The 16,057-nt window shown below is 39.0% G+C and overlaps 1 protein-coding gene across 1 annotated transcript; it reads left to right on the forward strand.

Moving 5' to 3' along the window:
- Positions 1-1,326: 1,326 nt before the first annotated feature.
- Positions 1,327-2,692, forward strand: LOC132255900 (prolactin-releasing peptide receptor-like; the record flags this gene model as incomplete). Its single annotated transcript, XM_059752071.1, has 2 exons — positions 1,327-1,889; positions 2,100-2,692. Coding segments are annotated over exons 1-2 (1,128 nt in total), but the record flags the coding sequence as incomplete, so codon positions are not given.
- Positions 2,693-16,057: the final 13,365 nt, after the last annotated feature.

Here is a 16,057-nt window from a genome sequence, read left to right on the forward strand (position 1 = left end):
CGAGAGAAAAAATTGTTACGTTTTACGAATGAAAACTTGAATCAGGATTTCAAGTAAATTTCGCAGCTTTATTAACGCTAAATTTTGAACTCGCACTGCTGAAATACTGCGATTTTAGCTTTTGATAGTTTTCGACGCACCCGTCGATATCAAGCTGGTTTCATGGGGTGTCACTTAATATTTGCTGTCGCACTGCAAATTAATTAAACACGGCGCTTTTTCGGGTGATCACAACATTGGCAGCATATCATTTTATTTTCCCGCCTCGGAGCTGTTAAATTTTCCATCAGCCAAATTGATGGGGTGATTTGGAGGGCGCTAAAGTCACAGCGACACCGCTTCGTTTTGTGACGAAAACACACCGTTCGCAATGCCTAAAGTGTTTATCATTGGAATTCAATTGAATATTCACACCCACTGTTTTCACACGCACTTCACGTAGATTCATTGACGCGAGAGAAACAATAAAATCGCCTCCCCCGAAGGATGGCATTCAATCAATTCAGTGCACAAGCAATTTGGCGAACCATAACCATTATCTGGATTGGATAAAAGCTGGCCATTACAAGCCCCTAATTCCCTAAGAGACTCCCTAAAAGACTCCCTAAGATTGCGTATGAAAAGTTTAAACAAGGTGAAGATCCTATGGCTAAAATCTACACACCACTTCTTGACATTTCCACAATTTCCAACCGCCGAAATTAACATAACCTCAAATTTAAGAGTCTTTTCCCCCCAAAATTGCACGATTTTCACACTTTTTGACTCTGAAAAGAGACACAGTATTTGAGAAATATTTGAATTTTCTCTCGAATATTTGGCTGTTATTCAATTTTCAATATCTCTTTTGGACGCATTGAAAACATAATCTAAAAATTTCCTTTGAAACTAGCTTTTGAACGCACAATATTAAAAATATTGAAACACTTCCAATCTGAAATAGTTCAACTAAACTGTACACCGCTTCTGACCATACTATATCCCCCTTGGCTCTGGGTTATGCGCCAAATATTGCCCTATTAAAAAAACACTAATTTCAACCACTTTTCCAATGTCCTTGAATATAAATGTCGTCGCTGATGGTGCAAAAATGACTCGAAATTCTCGATTAAGAGATTCATGCTCTGCTCATCCTCTCTTTCAGATTGCTCCAGAGCAATTGAAATGGAAATTGGCCCGATAATGACACGAAGTGCGGAGAGATTGAAGTGATTCTGCAGAGACATTTATTGACCCTTTTTCCGCGCGAGTGTTGTAATTTCCATGCGATCTGACGATGGCGGAGGAGCCGATGTGGCTGCTGAAGCCCAATGACTCTCGCCAGGACGCGCTGCCGCAGCAGGACGCGGCTGTGATGGACTTCGATCTGAGCTATGCTGACGTGGTGCTGGGCAGCGATGTCATCTTCAGCAACATCTCGCGCCACGATCTCATCCACAACGAACTGGTGCAGACCATCTTCTGCCTCCTGTACCTCGTGATCTTCGTGCTGGGCATCTTCGGCAATGTCTTGGTGTGCTTCGTGGTGTTCAGGAATCGTGCCATGCAAACTGTCACGAATCTCTTCATCACGAATCTCGCTCTATCGGACATCCTGCTCTGCATCCTCGCCGTGCCCTTCACGCCACTCTACACCTTCCTACGTGGCTGGGTGTTCGGCACGATGCTATGCCATCTTGTGCCGTACGCCCAGGGCTGCAGCGTGTACATCTCCACGCTCACGCTCACGTCCATCGCCATCGATCGCTTCTTCGTGATCATCTACCCATTCCACCCGCGCATGCGGCTCGCCACGTGCATCATCATCATTGTTAGCATCTGGGGATTCTCCCTCCTCGTCACGCTCCCCTACGGACTCTACATGAAGGTGTTTGCAATGAATCACACAGGTGAGCCGATGCCCCCAGAGATTGCCTTATTCATCCCAAAACTCATCAACTTTCCACGGGAAATTGGATTTTTTCTCTCGCGTTGCTTAATTCAATTTAAATTTTAACACACACGCAAAAAAACAGCACAGAGAAAGAGAGATTAGAACTCGCGAAAAGTCCCTGGATGAGTCGCACGAGAGCTCTTTGGCCTCTTCTTATCTTTGGCAGGTGTCTGGCAGAACTACTGCGAAGAAGACTGGCCATCTGAGGAGTACCGGAAGGTGTTCGGATCCTTCAACTCCACTCTTCAATTCGTTCTTCCCTTTCTCATCATATCCGTGTGCTACACTTGCGTGTCCATCAAGCTCAACGATCGCGCACGCACAAAGCCAGGCTCTAAGACGTCTCGTCGCGAAGTCGCCGACCGCGACCGAAAGAAGCGCACCAACCGGATGCTGATCGCCATGGTGGCGGTGTTCGGCATCTCTTGGCTGCCGCTCAACGTCGTCAACATCTTCAATGACTTCTACGCGAAGACGGAGGAGTGGCGCTTCTACAATGTGTTCTTCTTCATCTCGCACTGCGTCGCCATGTCCTCCACGTGCTACAATCCCTTCCTGTACGCCTGGCTCAACGAGAACTTCCGCAAGGAGTTCAAGCTCGTGCTGCCGTGCTTCCAGCCAGTGTCGCGGCGCAACGGGCTCCTGCCCGCGGGCACCAAGTGGCGCTCCGAGCGGACGTGCAACGGCAACAACGAAACCGTGCAGGAGTCCCTGCTGCCCTCCAGCTACATCCGCTCCAGCGGCATCACGGAGATCATCCCGCGCGGCCCCACGGGTCACGACGACGATCGCCTGCCGGTGAAGCTCTTCAACAGCGTCGACACGATCCTCCTGTCCGAGGTGGCGCCGCCCACGGCCGTCGCGGACACGGTCGTGCTGCCTTCGGGCGTCCTGGAGACCCAGTTTGACGCTCCTGCGCTGCCCCGCCTCCAGGCGCGCCCGCCGCAGGGTGTCTTCTAGGCCAAAGGTGAGTTTCCACTCAAGAAATTGCCCATCATCCATGTTTCAATATGATTCATTTCAATAAGCTGGCAAATGGCTCATTTTCATAAAACGGGGCAAGGCTTATGCGTGGGCGGAGCATTATTCGATGCCTCAAGTGGATTTGATTAGAAATTGACTTTATATGTAATTGAATATAAACAAATCTGCTTCGATTTATTTCGATTTCTGTACGCAGAAAGAACAGAATATCATGCTTTATTAATTATTCATCTGCTCAATTTGGCATGAATCGACTGGCAATCGCGGAAGCAGTTCAACAAACACGCGGAATGATCAATTTACTCGCCACAGGCTTTTTGTGGGCGGTTTCCACCCCCAGAGGAGCCATAATTCACAGAGTCTGAGCGAAGTGATTTGTCTAACAATGTGGTTTTATAATCTCACCTTGTTAGTTGCGCTATTTAATTCCCATTGAGTTTGAGTTATTGTTCAGGTTTTCCATGCTTAATAGCATGGAATCACCTCTAATTAATTTTCCTGGCGGTTCTTTGGGCAAAAGTCCTTACTATGAAGCTCCATCAGAGAAGATGATGTCTGAAAATTGGTACTTCTTCTTGTCCATGAGCATTAAATTATGTCTTCCACATTTTGTCACAAGAGGGAAATAATATGCCTTAAATGTGTACACAACTTGTGAACACTTCCAAATTTGCCTGACACTTCGAGAACATGAATTTGTTGCCTGTTTCCATATTAATTTCCAAAGTATAATAAATTTCTTGAGATTTTATTCGATGTTTCTATAAAAATCGACTTAAAATCGCTGTTTTTGGACATCTTTTCTGATCATAACCTCAAAAATATAATTAGGAGATCTTCAAAAACTCTGTTCGAAAGCTTTCCAGGTCAAAAAAACATCTCAAAATTGCTGATTCACAGTCAAAACTGTCCACAAAGTTGTCTAAATGTACATTTTCCAAGTCCAAATGGCTATTTTTGAGGTTATGTTCAATCTTAGCACAATTTGCACTGTTTCTTTGCGTAGAAGGGTAAAAAAAGCACTATTAATCACTATGAACAGTACACCACTTCTGACTGTATTATTTCCCCTTTGTCTTGTCACATTCTTCAATTTACCGATATGGCTGCGAGTGTCGATGGCGCATTTCTTGTGTGTTGCGAAGGGTGGAAAAGAAATGATTTTTTAGCTGCTTTTCTTTGCCAGAAATTGTCATTTGACGGCACAAAGAGTGCGGGAAAATTGAATGAATTTAGACATCAGCACATATCAATGATTTCCCCCCCATTTTGGAGTGTTTTTAAATGGTCTGTCCTAATTTCTATGCTTCTTTTCCAATACTCAATGCCATCATGATGTTCATTTTCCCTTTTATCTATGATTATTAGATTGAATTTCTTCTCAAGCCATAAAGAATTGCAAAGGTAATTAAAATTTCTGAGAAAACGAAATGTTTCTCTGGCAAAGCGTAATTTTTTCTATATTCTGTTGACATGGAATTCAAGTCATTTTTATAATACACATTCGCAATTTGTGAAGGTAAATAGGAGAAAATGTACATACTTCTCAGTCTTCCTCGAAGGCATTTCAATGGGTTCATATTTCAATTTAGCAGACATTCTGCAGAAATCATTTCACAAAGTATTGTTTCTATTTTCGGTGTGTTGCAGGTGAAAAAGTCAGGCTTCTCAACATAATTGAGGGAAAATATTAATCAATTCTTATGCGGTATATTTGATCACCTTCAATTTCAATTAAAAGCAATATTTTCCCATGGTTTTCTCCTTATTTCTCAGGCATGGATATTGAAAAGTAAAATTCTCTACTCCCATTATATCATCTTTTATGTATGGTCATATCATCAAAAACGACTTTCTTGGAGCAATAAAAATGTTTTCGCCTGATTAATCATGTTGTGAATGGCGAGAGAATGAAGAAAAGTGAGACATATAAGATAAAACTGCTCCTTTATTTCATGAATAAATTTCACTTTCACTCCAATGTCCTTTTCGCTCATCCTGTGGAATGAGTGAAAGTCCCTGTGACGAATAATATCTAATTTACTGTCTCATTCATCCCTCTTCATGGCGAGGCGCTTTATATGCCAAACCATCGATTTGTTCGGAATGTGACACAAAGACATTTTTCCCTCTTCATTTTCCCTCTGTTTCCCTTGATTTTGCCTCAACGCAGACCTTTTTTCCGACTATTGAAAATTCCAAACAACCGGAAAAAAGACATGATGGACACTTTTTATGCCAAACAAGAAGTGAATGCAGAGAATTAAACAAACCATCAAAGGACAAGCATGAACTTCCATGACATAAAATTCAAAAGGCACTTTCTAGTTACTCTTCTCGTATTTTCCCACAATTTTTCACTTTTCTAATTTACTGATGGCCTTAGAATTGCACACAATGTGATTCGGAGTCGAATAAGAAGTTTCTTTTTCAGTGAATACACATCCATGAAGAGTGAAACGGATGTAATTGCAAGAGTGGGAATGGCATTCGAGTGGGCGGAGCTTCAGAACTTCTTTTCTTGATACATTAATTTTAAAGCTAAAAATGCGAAATTTCTTTCAATTTTCGAGACATTTACCTTAAGGAAATTATCAGAATTTTATGTTCTTTCAAGTGGAGTTGAGATCCTGATGATATCTCAATTCGGGGCCTTTCAAAGTGGGGTATATCAAAGTTTACGGCATAGAAGGCAGAAAGAATTTGTGTAGCTGGATAAATAATCAATTGTTTTCCTGAAATCTCAACGCTAAAGCAAAATATTTACGATATTTCAACATAGAATGACGATTTGTCTGTCTTTCTCTAGCAAACTATGAATGTTGAGCACGTGAAATCTGAGCGAGGAAAGTGAGAATGGAGAGATTGAGAGTGAAAATGGATGTTGAATGGGTTGAAAGGCATAAGTAAGTTACCTTCTTAGCTGCTGACAACTTTCACATTATATGTATTTTCCTCTCTGTCACCGAGTTTTCCTGCCATGAAAGCAGATTGAGGGGATAAGCCGTGTCCGTTTTTGCTTAGCATCGACGGAGGCGAAATAGCGAAATTCAGCTTCATGAATATTCAACGTAGTTTATGTTGTTTAGGATAAACTCCACAACCCACCGAATCTCCATCCACCCCTTCAAAATGTCTGATTTAATTATGCATTTCCCAGTGACTAATCAATAATCGATACAATCTCGAGGCGAGAATTTCCCTGTTTTGCTGGACGATCAGCTTATGTTGCTTTCTCACGTTGAGCTTAATTCTATTTCCTCGGGAGAGCAAATTATTAATTTCATCCCGGGATAATTATTATCCCTGGAAATATATTTCTCATATTTCTTCTTTTCCCTTTTCTTCCCAACAAACGGCCAAGAAGCTCCTGTGGAAGCAGAGCGACAGAGTTAAGAGCAAATAAGAGGATTATTAATTATTACATTCAATCAAAAGAAATTTATTCATTACTATTAGCTTTTCAGACTAAAAGACAAGCAGCAAAAAATCCGTAGAACCTTGAATGGTATTAAAAATGATATTGCGAAATATAACAATATTTCTCGATAAATTCAGGACAAAAAATCCTAACAATCATAATGCGAATTTATCGGATTTACCAAGGATTTCTCGGTAAATCCAAGCAAATTTCCGATAAATCCGTTAAATTTCGGTTACCCTTTCGAGTATTTTCCTTCATTTTATCGCTTTTTATCTGCATTTTTCGCTCAATCTTCGCACTAAACTCTTTCTAACACCATAAATATAATTTCCTCTTCAAGAAGAATTTGTAATATTCTCTCTGAAGGTCAGAATTGCCTTTCTCAGTCGATGGACGCATTTTTCACTCACAAATGCACGTTTTTATGAGCAATCAATAAATATATTTTCTATATTCTAAGAACGATTAAAATACTTTAATTTTCCATCACACATCCTTTTCCAAGAGATTTTCACTTCTATTTGCATCCATTCCTGGATATTCTTTAATATTCCGGCTGAAATGATTCGTCAATTCCATGGATTTCCGAATATTCTAAAAACTCAATGAAAATTCACTTTACTGCGTATTTTCTAAACCTTTAATAAAGGAATATTTGAGATTTTGAGAGCTCTGAAAGTTCTCCAGAGTATTTCGCTGAATCTTGAAGTATGCAAAAACTCTAATAAATAATAATCTAACATCCCTTCACTCTCAATTTTCCTTGTAAAAATGTTCCGCTTATAAAAATCAGTGCAGAATTTCATTCTCCTTGATGTGGAATTTTTTATTAAACATTACTTCAAAGTCAGCACTTTTTCCGGAGTTGTTGTGCTGCACAACATTGCAAATTCCATGAAGAATAAAACATTTGCAGTTCTTCTCACGTAAGATTTTCGTGTGTCACAAGTGTAGTCAGTGTTTCAATAGCAACTGAGAGCATTGCATAATACTATTTTTTGCTGAATTTCTCAAGTACATAAAGTACAACAGAAATTACAAACATCTTTCGCGGCATCTTCGATCGGAGTTCTACGAGACAAAGCGCAGAAAAAGCAGTGATTGAGATGAATAGGAAGAAGGTGTGATGAAGGAAGTGAAATTTATTTATGACTTTAATGCCTTTCAAATGAACCACGCAGTGATTCTTGCACAGACCATCGCGCGAAGCGCACATAAATTCAAGCGAGCACCGAAAATTCCGCTTCAATAAACAATGGAAATATGGCGAAAGGAGGGAAAAAAAGTCAGAGCACATTATAACAAATGTCACTGAAGTATTTTCATCTGGATTCCTTTGGCTTTTCCCCCGGGAAAAGACGGTCGAAAGTGCCTTTCATCCTCTTTTTCTCTTTCGACTTCTCCGCCGCTTTCCCAGCCAGAATCACATTTTTCTTCTTCACATAATGGATTTCACACCCAATGAGAGACAACATCAGAATAGTATCTCAGAATAAATATTTATTGGGAATGTTTTGTGTGTGAAGACTGTGGAAAAATTGGGATTTTACAATTAATTTCGCCCCTTCAAACGGAATTATCACGACCTTTCCTGCAACTTGCAATCCAACGCGATAAATTGTGAGAACATCACAAGCAGCTTAAGTGCGGGTTGAATCTGGAATGGTTCCAAAATTTGCGCCAAGGGAGAAAAAATGTGCCTTAAATCTGTACAATAATTCCTCTACGCAAATCTTCAACACTTCCAGACACTTCAGAACGTCTTTGAAGGCATTTTCCATCACTTTCTAGACTCATTCAATTTCTTCTCTTATCGATTGAAGACATTAAAGTTGTTCAAATGTTAAGATTTCAAATTATAAGAATAGATTATGAAAATGTTCCGGAATTAGTTTATAACATATTTCTATATTTATTTCCCAGTTTTGTATTCAGAAAATGCATCAATTTGTTGAAACAGAAGCATTTTCATTGCAAATATTCTAAATACTTTGCCACTGCCAATTTCTAACACTTCCTTCAAAGCTGTACACCACTTCCGACTGTAATATCTGCCCCTTGATTTGTGCTGAAGTAACATTTCTACAAATGTGGCTCATTGAAATGAAGATAAATGCTGGTGAATCTTCAGCAAAAAATTTAATTTTCTCTCGCCTCAAATGCCTTCCTTTTGCCACTCCTTTTTGCATTTTTATCTCCTTCGAATCCAATTGATTTCGGTGGAATCTGAGAATCTATAGAGCTGGAATATTTCGCCCATTACTCAATGCCGAAGCACCGAAGCTACGCGAGTGCTTAGCCGCATTTTTTTTCATGTTATCACAGGCCAGGAAAGAAGACTCCCCAGCGAGAGGAAAATCACCCCGGGAATCCTACTCATGAGATTTGTGTCAGTTGGCTGGAAAGTGTTGTACAAAGTGAATCTTGTCTCAATCAAAAGTTTCTGCTGTGCGACGAAAAAAAGGGGGTTTTTCCTAAAGTCGAGCAAACATTATTCCCAAGACTCGCTCTCTCTTCGTCCCAAGAGCCAGCACACATATCTTATCTCTTGTGGATTCTTAGAGCATGACGCTTTGGGTGCCTTTTGACGGAGGAAACTTCAGATGCCGGCTATTCAATGAGTCTGATAATAAACATCAGAAGCCACACGAATTTTGGGGGTGAAAATTGTGGCCAATCATGAGGTTAAAAGTTGCTCAGCAACTCAAAATACACTCCAAGATCGGGGCAAAGAGTCGCACAAGCCTTTTGAAAATCAACCCATATTTGTGAAGAAAAATATTCTTCTGCGTCTTGGTGAATAAAAAATTGCGACTTTGAGAAGAGAAGGGAAGAAATATGCAAAAACTCTTTCCATAATTCCATATTGAATGTGTGTAGCAGTAAAAGCTCCGAAAGATATAAAAGCTTCTGAGTGACAATAAGCATTTTTTCTTAATACAAAGGAAAAGGTAGAAAAGAAACATTTGAGATTCATCGTCAGCTCAGCGCATAAATTATATATTTTCCTGCCATTTATCTTCATCTTCTACTCATTGTAATTTCCCAGGTTTTGTGGCCAAGAGCGTCATTACGTGCAATGCATATTGAAATAACTTTACAACAAAAGTACTAGAGATTTATTAAAGTCATGCTCAGTATGCTGAAGCATCAAATTCTTGCGATAATCACAAAGAAAGGGTGTGTGCTTTTCAATGCCTTTTGAAGCTGCGAAAGATCTTTTTATTCGCAGAGTTTTGGGGATTGATTTCAATAGTCAAAAGAAATTCGATGTATTTCGCGTATTTCTCAGGGAATTCCCATTAAAGGAGTCTCACTTCATTTCCGCCAATTCAAGCAACGCTTTCCACCCACCCTTCGACACCCTGAGAGAGAGGGATTTTCCGTGGGGGTGGAAACGTCAGTGTTTGCCGAAAAACACCATGAGATATCTGATATTTTATTTATCTTCATCCACCCGAGCTATAAACAGAGGAGAACCACCTCATGAACGAAGACTGGGGATAAAGCATGTTTCAAATTGATATGATAAGATGCTGGGAAAACACAACACTAAAGCAAATAATAGGGAAAATCTTGGGTAAACTTTGGAAAAGGATGGAAAAATTGATTTTACAGCACAGGAAAAGGCACACAAGTACACTTGAGAATTTCCATATGTGATAGAAATTTGGGGGTTCTTTTTTACTCAAAACGCTTAAGATCAAATCAAAAGAAAAATTCATCGCTTGTCTCTCAATTAATTCAGGCTCATTGGTTCCACAGAAAACTATTTGAAGATTTTGAAAACTGATAATAAGAAATTGATAATTGCAAGCAATAGAAGAAAACAGAGGAATTCACAAATGCTCCGCCCATTTGCATGCCCCGCCCACACAATCATTCTCCCTCTTGTACAGACACTTGTACAATTTTGAAACACAAATGCAAATGATTAAGATTCAACAAAATCCATGCAGGAGAAATACTCGAAAATTGTGATATGAAATTCAATGGCAAACTGCAACATAATCTGCAGATCTCCCCAATGTGATATGATTCATGGAGAGTTGAAGCAGAGCATATGGCTGCAAATTGTTTCATCGAGGGATGAGACAGTAAATAGCAAAGGATTCTCTTCAGCAATTCAGCGACTGTTGGTGTGCAGAAGTCATTCGTATTTGACCCAAAGCTTTGGAGGGGAAATGCTCACATTTAATATTAAAGCTTTGGCAGAAATCAAGGGGCAAATCACAAGGCAATTTTTGAGGAAAACTTAATGTTCTCTAATCAAATAATCAATTATTTGAGTAAAATAATCAAAAAAATAATTATTTTCCGAAGTAAAATTGAAAAATAACCACAATCTAAATTAATTAATTATAAAAAGATTATTTTCCCAAGTAGAATTTCAAAAGATAATCTAATGGTGAAAACACAGCATTTGTAATTTGTAATTTGTCCACGATCATCTCTTTCTTCCCCACGCGTTTCGTGTATTTTCCTTCCTACTCGCACAGTGGCTGTCTCGACATGTCAGAGTCGGACGCTGACAGAGTAGGAAAGAAAATACACGAAACGCGAGGGGAAGAAAGAGATGATCGCGGACAAATTACAAATTACAAATGCTGTGTTTTCACCATAAATACTCAAATTCTGAATTATATAATAAAAAAAGAGTATTTTCAATAAATGAACCAGAATATTCCGAATATTCACAATTATTCAATTACATTCAAATTTTGGTTAAATGTTCAGAAAATAACCAAAAAAAATCAGACTTTTGTATGAAATAATCAAAATTTAAGTAATAATCACAAATAAAAAAAAATTGAATAATAACAAAGTTATTGGTCTCAACTTGCAAGTGATTGGCCCCTTGGCAGAAAAGCTTTCAGGCTTTCCGTCATCTGTAAAAAAAGCTCACAGATTTGCCGCTTTTTACCGTGAAAAATTATTAATGAGTTCCTCTTAACTTAAATACTCTGTGCATTAGTGGACTTTCGTAGTTTGCATTTAATTCATCTTCATTGTAGTCCTTTAATGTCTTGTGTGTGTTTTTATCTTGCTCATGGACATTCTGTGATATCTGGAGTGAAGAAGAACGCTGGTCGGGATTAAGTGTTTGATGACGCGGCAGAGATTATGAGAAAAACGCCTACAGCGTGCGTGAATCCTCGCATAACGACTGTGACTCGAAGGTTTATTTCTCCAGGAAGACTCCTATATATGGCATCGCCGCAATAAACCTCATGTCCCATTTATCGCTTTTAGTGGACCACAAAAATCTTATTGGTCAGTTGGTGAAATTGTGCCAAATAAAGAGCTGATGATCAGAGTTTTGTGCGAGACTTCAGCTTCTCAACACACATTCAACCTTAATTGTCAAGAGCTTCTCCACTTTGGCTGGAGTGTCTTAAAGGGTGACTTAATGAATATTCTGTGTGGTGTTTGTGGATGATGGGCAACACTTTGATTAATTGTATATTCAAAGTACATTCGTCAGACTTCCGAGAAATCACACACAACGAACCATCTCAAGCCCATCATCTTGGGCCATTCCTTGAGGAGTCGCCAATTGATGAATTTCCTGCCAAAACACCCATTTTACTTTCTATTGACCTCACATGCTTCTCGACTCCGAGGATTGACGGTCTTCCGAAGGGAAACCACTTGATGTTCGACCTTTTCCATCCCCCAACACAATTCACAAAAGGGAAAACTTTTGATTTGTTTATATTAAACTTTCTCTTTTCTTCCTCTCCAACTGCAAAAAAAACCAATTCGCCGAATTACAAATAGTTGAAACTGAGATGATGTGGAAAAAAACACGATGGGAAATTAACTTCCCGCTGTATAGCTTTCAGAAGACAAGCAAACTTTCAATTCATTCTGACATTCTTCAAATTTGATTTGTCTTTGGTGAAGTGCATGCAAATTTCCCATGAATGTCTGATGACAGAGTCTCGCTATGCGAATTCTGCGGAAGAGAGCTTCGGTTTGATTGAATTCAAATGCTCTCCATGTGCAGAATTATGGCTAGACAGAATGAGATTCACTGTGTGGAATTGAAATGCAAAATGATGCAACTTGCAGAAACTGTTAAACGCAATTCACTGAGGATGCAATTTGAGGGCGACTCGCCGGCTTTCAATTGTGCAATTTACCCTCAACTGAAACACATTACTCCTGTTTGCAGGCAACATTGTATGCTACATTGAATGCGATGCTGCTGGATTTGTGGAGTCATTGTTGCTGACCCCTTAACCCCTCCCCCCGCCCTACTGCGACATCATTTACGCACCGTGAGACGACAAGGGGGAGATATTATGCCTGAAATCTGTACACAACTTCTAAACATTTCCAAAATTGCTTCAAACTTCTAGAAATTGAAGTTTTTTTTTAGACTTTTTCCACATCAATTCCCAAATTAAAATGAATCATAAATGAATGATAAAAGATTATTATGATTGTTTCTGCGTGAAAATCCATGGAAATCCGAAGAAATGGGACAATTTATCGGTGAAAAAGGAGTAGTAAGGAAAAGAATATTGTAGGTTTTTCCAATATTTCCACTTCTTAAGTATTTCTGCTGAGCCTGTACACCACATGTAAGTGTATTATCTCCCCCTTGGGGGAGGACTTGAATGTGGAGAAAAATAAATGGCCGAGAAGAAAAGGAATACCCGTGGGCAAAGCTGTTTGTCTATTAAGAACCGCTTCTGCTGGGAGAAGGAGGTTTAATGAGAATCCCATTCCTTTTTCTCAGCCACCCTTTTTCCCCGGGTATTTAGTGCCATATTAAGAACTTTATTATTCACACTCAAGTTCTCAATGGGCAAGTCATTATTTATAATGAATTTCCTACTTGATTGATGACATTAATTGAATATTTTCTGGCTGTAAGTAAAAAATAAATAATTGGTGTATAATCACAGCCTATTAATTACACTTTTTCGATATTCAATTTCAATTATGTTTTGAAAGACCTCAAGAATTCCTTAACAGTTACTTTCGGTCAAGTGGAAAGTTATTGGCCGATTTTTGAGGAATCGAATTTATTTTAAAACTACTCTAATTTGAATAAAAATCATGTTTCCCCCAAGTAAAATTGCAAAATAATTAAAAATTGAATATTTTTGACAAAATATTTGATAAAACATTTAAATTGAAATACAAGCTGAATTCCAACACCTAAAAATTAGGAGGAAATACAAAAGTTTAAATTGCTGCCCTCTGGCGGCAATTTGTGGAGAAAATAATCAAGTATTTTAATATTTTTCGGCATAATCACAAAATTCTTACTTTCAACCCTTAAAATAAAATACACATCTCACATTCTTAAGGGAAAATATCTAGACTTTGATCACGTCTTAGAATTCCGTCACGTGCAATTCTGTTTTTCCACACCCTCAAATTATCACCTCTAATAAGCGCAAATTACGGTGTTTGAAAATGTGTGAATTATTTGAATTTCCATGAGATTTTCCAGCCTCAAATCTTATGTCTTTTTGTTAATCTACTATCAAAAGGGAAATTAACAAACCACAAGAGGATTTTAGCAAGTCCTTTCATCACCCAAAAATTATCATTTTAATTGCTCTTCAGAACACAGCCTGAATGGAAAAAAACTCGTGTTGAAACTCTACCACGCAAGGGAGAGATTATATGTCTTAGATTTGTACACCACGGAATGTTTCCATTGCTAAACACTTGAGTTACTCTTCAGCAGTCAAAGCCATTGCCAGATATTTGCTGTTAATCTGCTTTTGTGGCCTTTGCGGCTTCTGAAGACAGCAATAATTGACGCAATCTCGATGCACCACAAATCCTCTCGAAGCCATTTCATAAGCATCTCAATATCGCCACAAATGCAAAGGAGGATTGCTTAAGGATACGAATGTATTTGCATTATCATGTGCGACACAGACGGAATCGCTGAAGAGGAGCAAATCCTCCAAGGATACGCCATAGACTGAATTTCCATGAAGCCAATGAGTTTCTCAACTGCTCGCTGTTCCTGATCTATGCGAAATTTTTCCACACATTTTTCCCCAAAGCTCCGTTACACGCACTCCACGTGCGCGTGTGTGTGTGTGTGAAATGAGATTTGAGCCTTTTATCGGTTGGTGTGTGGGTGGTGAAAACCCAAACAACTTTTTTTTTTATGGGTTTAGACGATGAACCCCCTTTTCCAATTCGGCTCCCCTTTCCAACGGATTCCGTATTTATTTACACTTCCTTGCGCCATGGCGAATGTACGTCGGAAATGGGGGTGTCGCAAGGATGGCTAAATTTAAATTTCACTCCCAAATATGCCAATACGGACTCAATCTGCGTGGGTAATTATACGAGCGGCTGTGCATGAAGTCTCGTAACAGATACCGGCATTGCCAAATTGAGCAATTTCAAGTGCGCAAAGAGGAAAAAAAAGCATGCCAAATCAATTTTTCGAGGGAAAAATTGAGAAAATTGACAGAATTGAGCAGAGCGAAGCCGGGCTCTATCTGTAATCGCGCAAAAAATCCGATCTGAATAGTTTAAAGCTCATTAGATAGATCTCGTAAAATGATACCCGTCACCAGAACATCATAACCTAGTAGGACTACCGCTAGGAGCGCTAAAGTTGAAAAAAAAACATTTTTAAAATTTCAAAATCGAATATCTCAAAAACCAGACTGTGCATTTTCTTTAAATTTTAGTATGTTGTAGCTGAGGTCGAGACCTTTCCAGCGAACCCCTATTTATAGCGATTGAAATCATAGAAGGGTAGATATAGGGGTTCAAAGTTTACACTTTGACTGACCTATATCTCCACTGTTTACCAACCGATTTCGATCATCTCTTCACCAAAAGATGTGTTTTCGCACTCATAAGTAGGCCGGATTTACTATTAGTCTGTGACGTCATCACGAATGCCGCCACTTTGAAAAAACTTTTGAACGCCTGTATCTCGTCAACCAGATTGTGCATTTTGATAAAAATTTAGTATGTTGTAGTTCAGCTCAAGACGTCTCTAAAAATAATTTTGGGTGTAAAATTGGGTTGGTTACATTTCGAGTTGGTTGCGTCGCCCTTAAGCTTTGGCCTTGGCATTTTCTTATCACATGTTTTCTACTGTTGCATGAGACTTTTTTCTTAGAGAAAAAAATCTGCGGCTTCATCAAAATCTCCCTTCTTTTTATAACTCATTTCACTACACAATGTCAATATCTGAGCGGTTTTTGGCTGGAGATGAGAAAATGGATAAATATGTAAATTCCCGGAAAACACTCTCTCCAGCCCGAAGCTCTCATTATAACAATATAATTTACTCAGGACGGAAAACATACACAGCTTTTTGATCTCTTCTCTGGACCTTTTTCTACAATGTTTGTCATTTGAAATATTCCATGCCATCAATTCAATTAAGGATCTTTCTTTCTTACACATTCTCTTCTCAATTTCAGGTGAACATCCAACGATTGCCAGTCGAAGATTCGCTGGCGGATTGGAGAATTTGCTATCATCTCTAACACAGATTGCGAAGTCATTAATATGACCGTATATAAAGTCTAAGAATCACTTGAGATCCAATCTTTAATACTCCTTCCCGCCCCTTTTTTTGCTCTTCAGCACAGACTGTGTCAATTAAATTAAGGAAGAAAATGAGTGAAAATCTCCCATAAATCATGATAATTCCGAGTGGAAGTTTTCCATCAATTTGTCACAAATTGCCCAATTTGCAATTGTGAGTA

This window comes from Phlebotomus argentipes, unplaced genomic scaffold, assembly GCF_947086385.1.
Source record: "Phlebotomus argentipes unplaced genomic scaffold, Phlebotomus argentipes genome assembly contig_5, whole genome shotgun sequence".
Classification (NCBI taxonomy): domain Eukaryota; kingdom Metazoa; phylum Arthropoda; class Insecta; order Diptera; family Psychodidae; genus Phlebotomus; species Phlebotomus argentipes.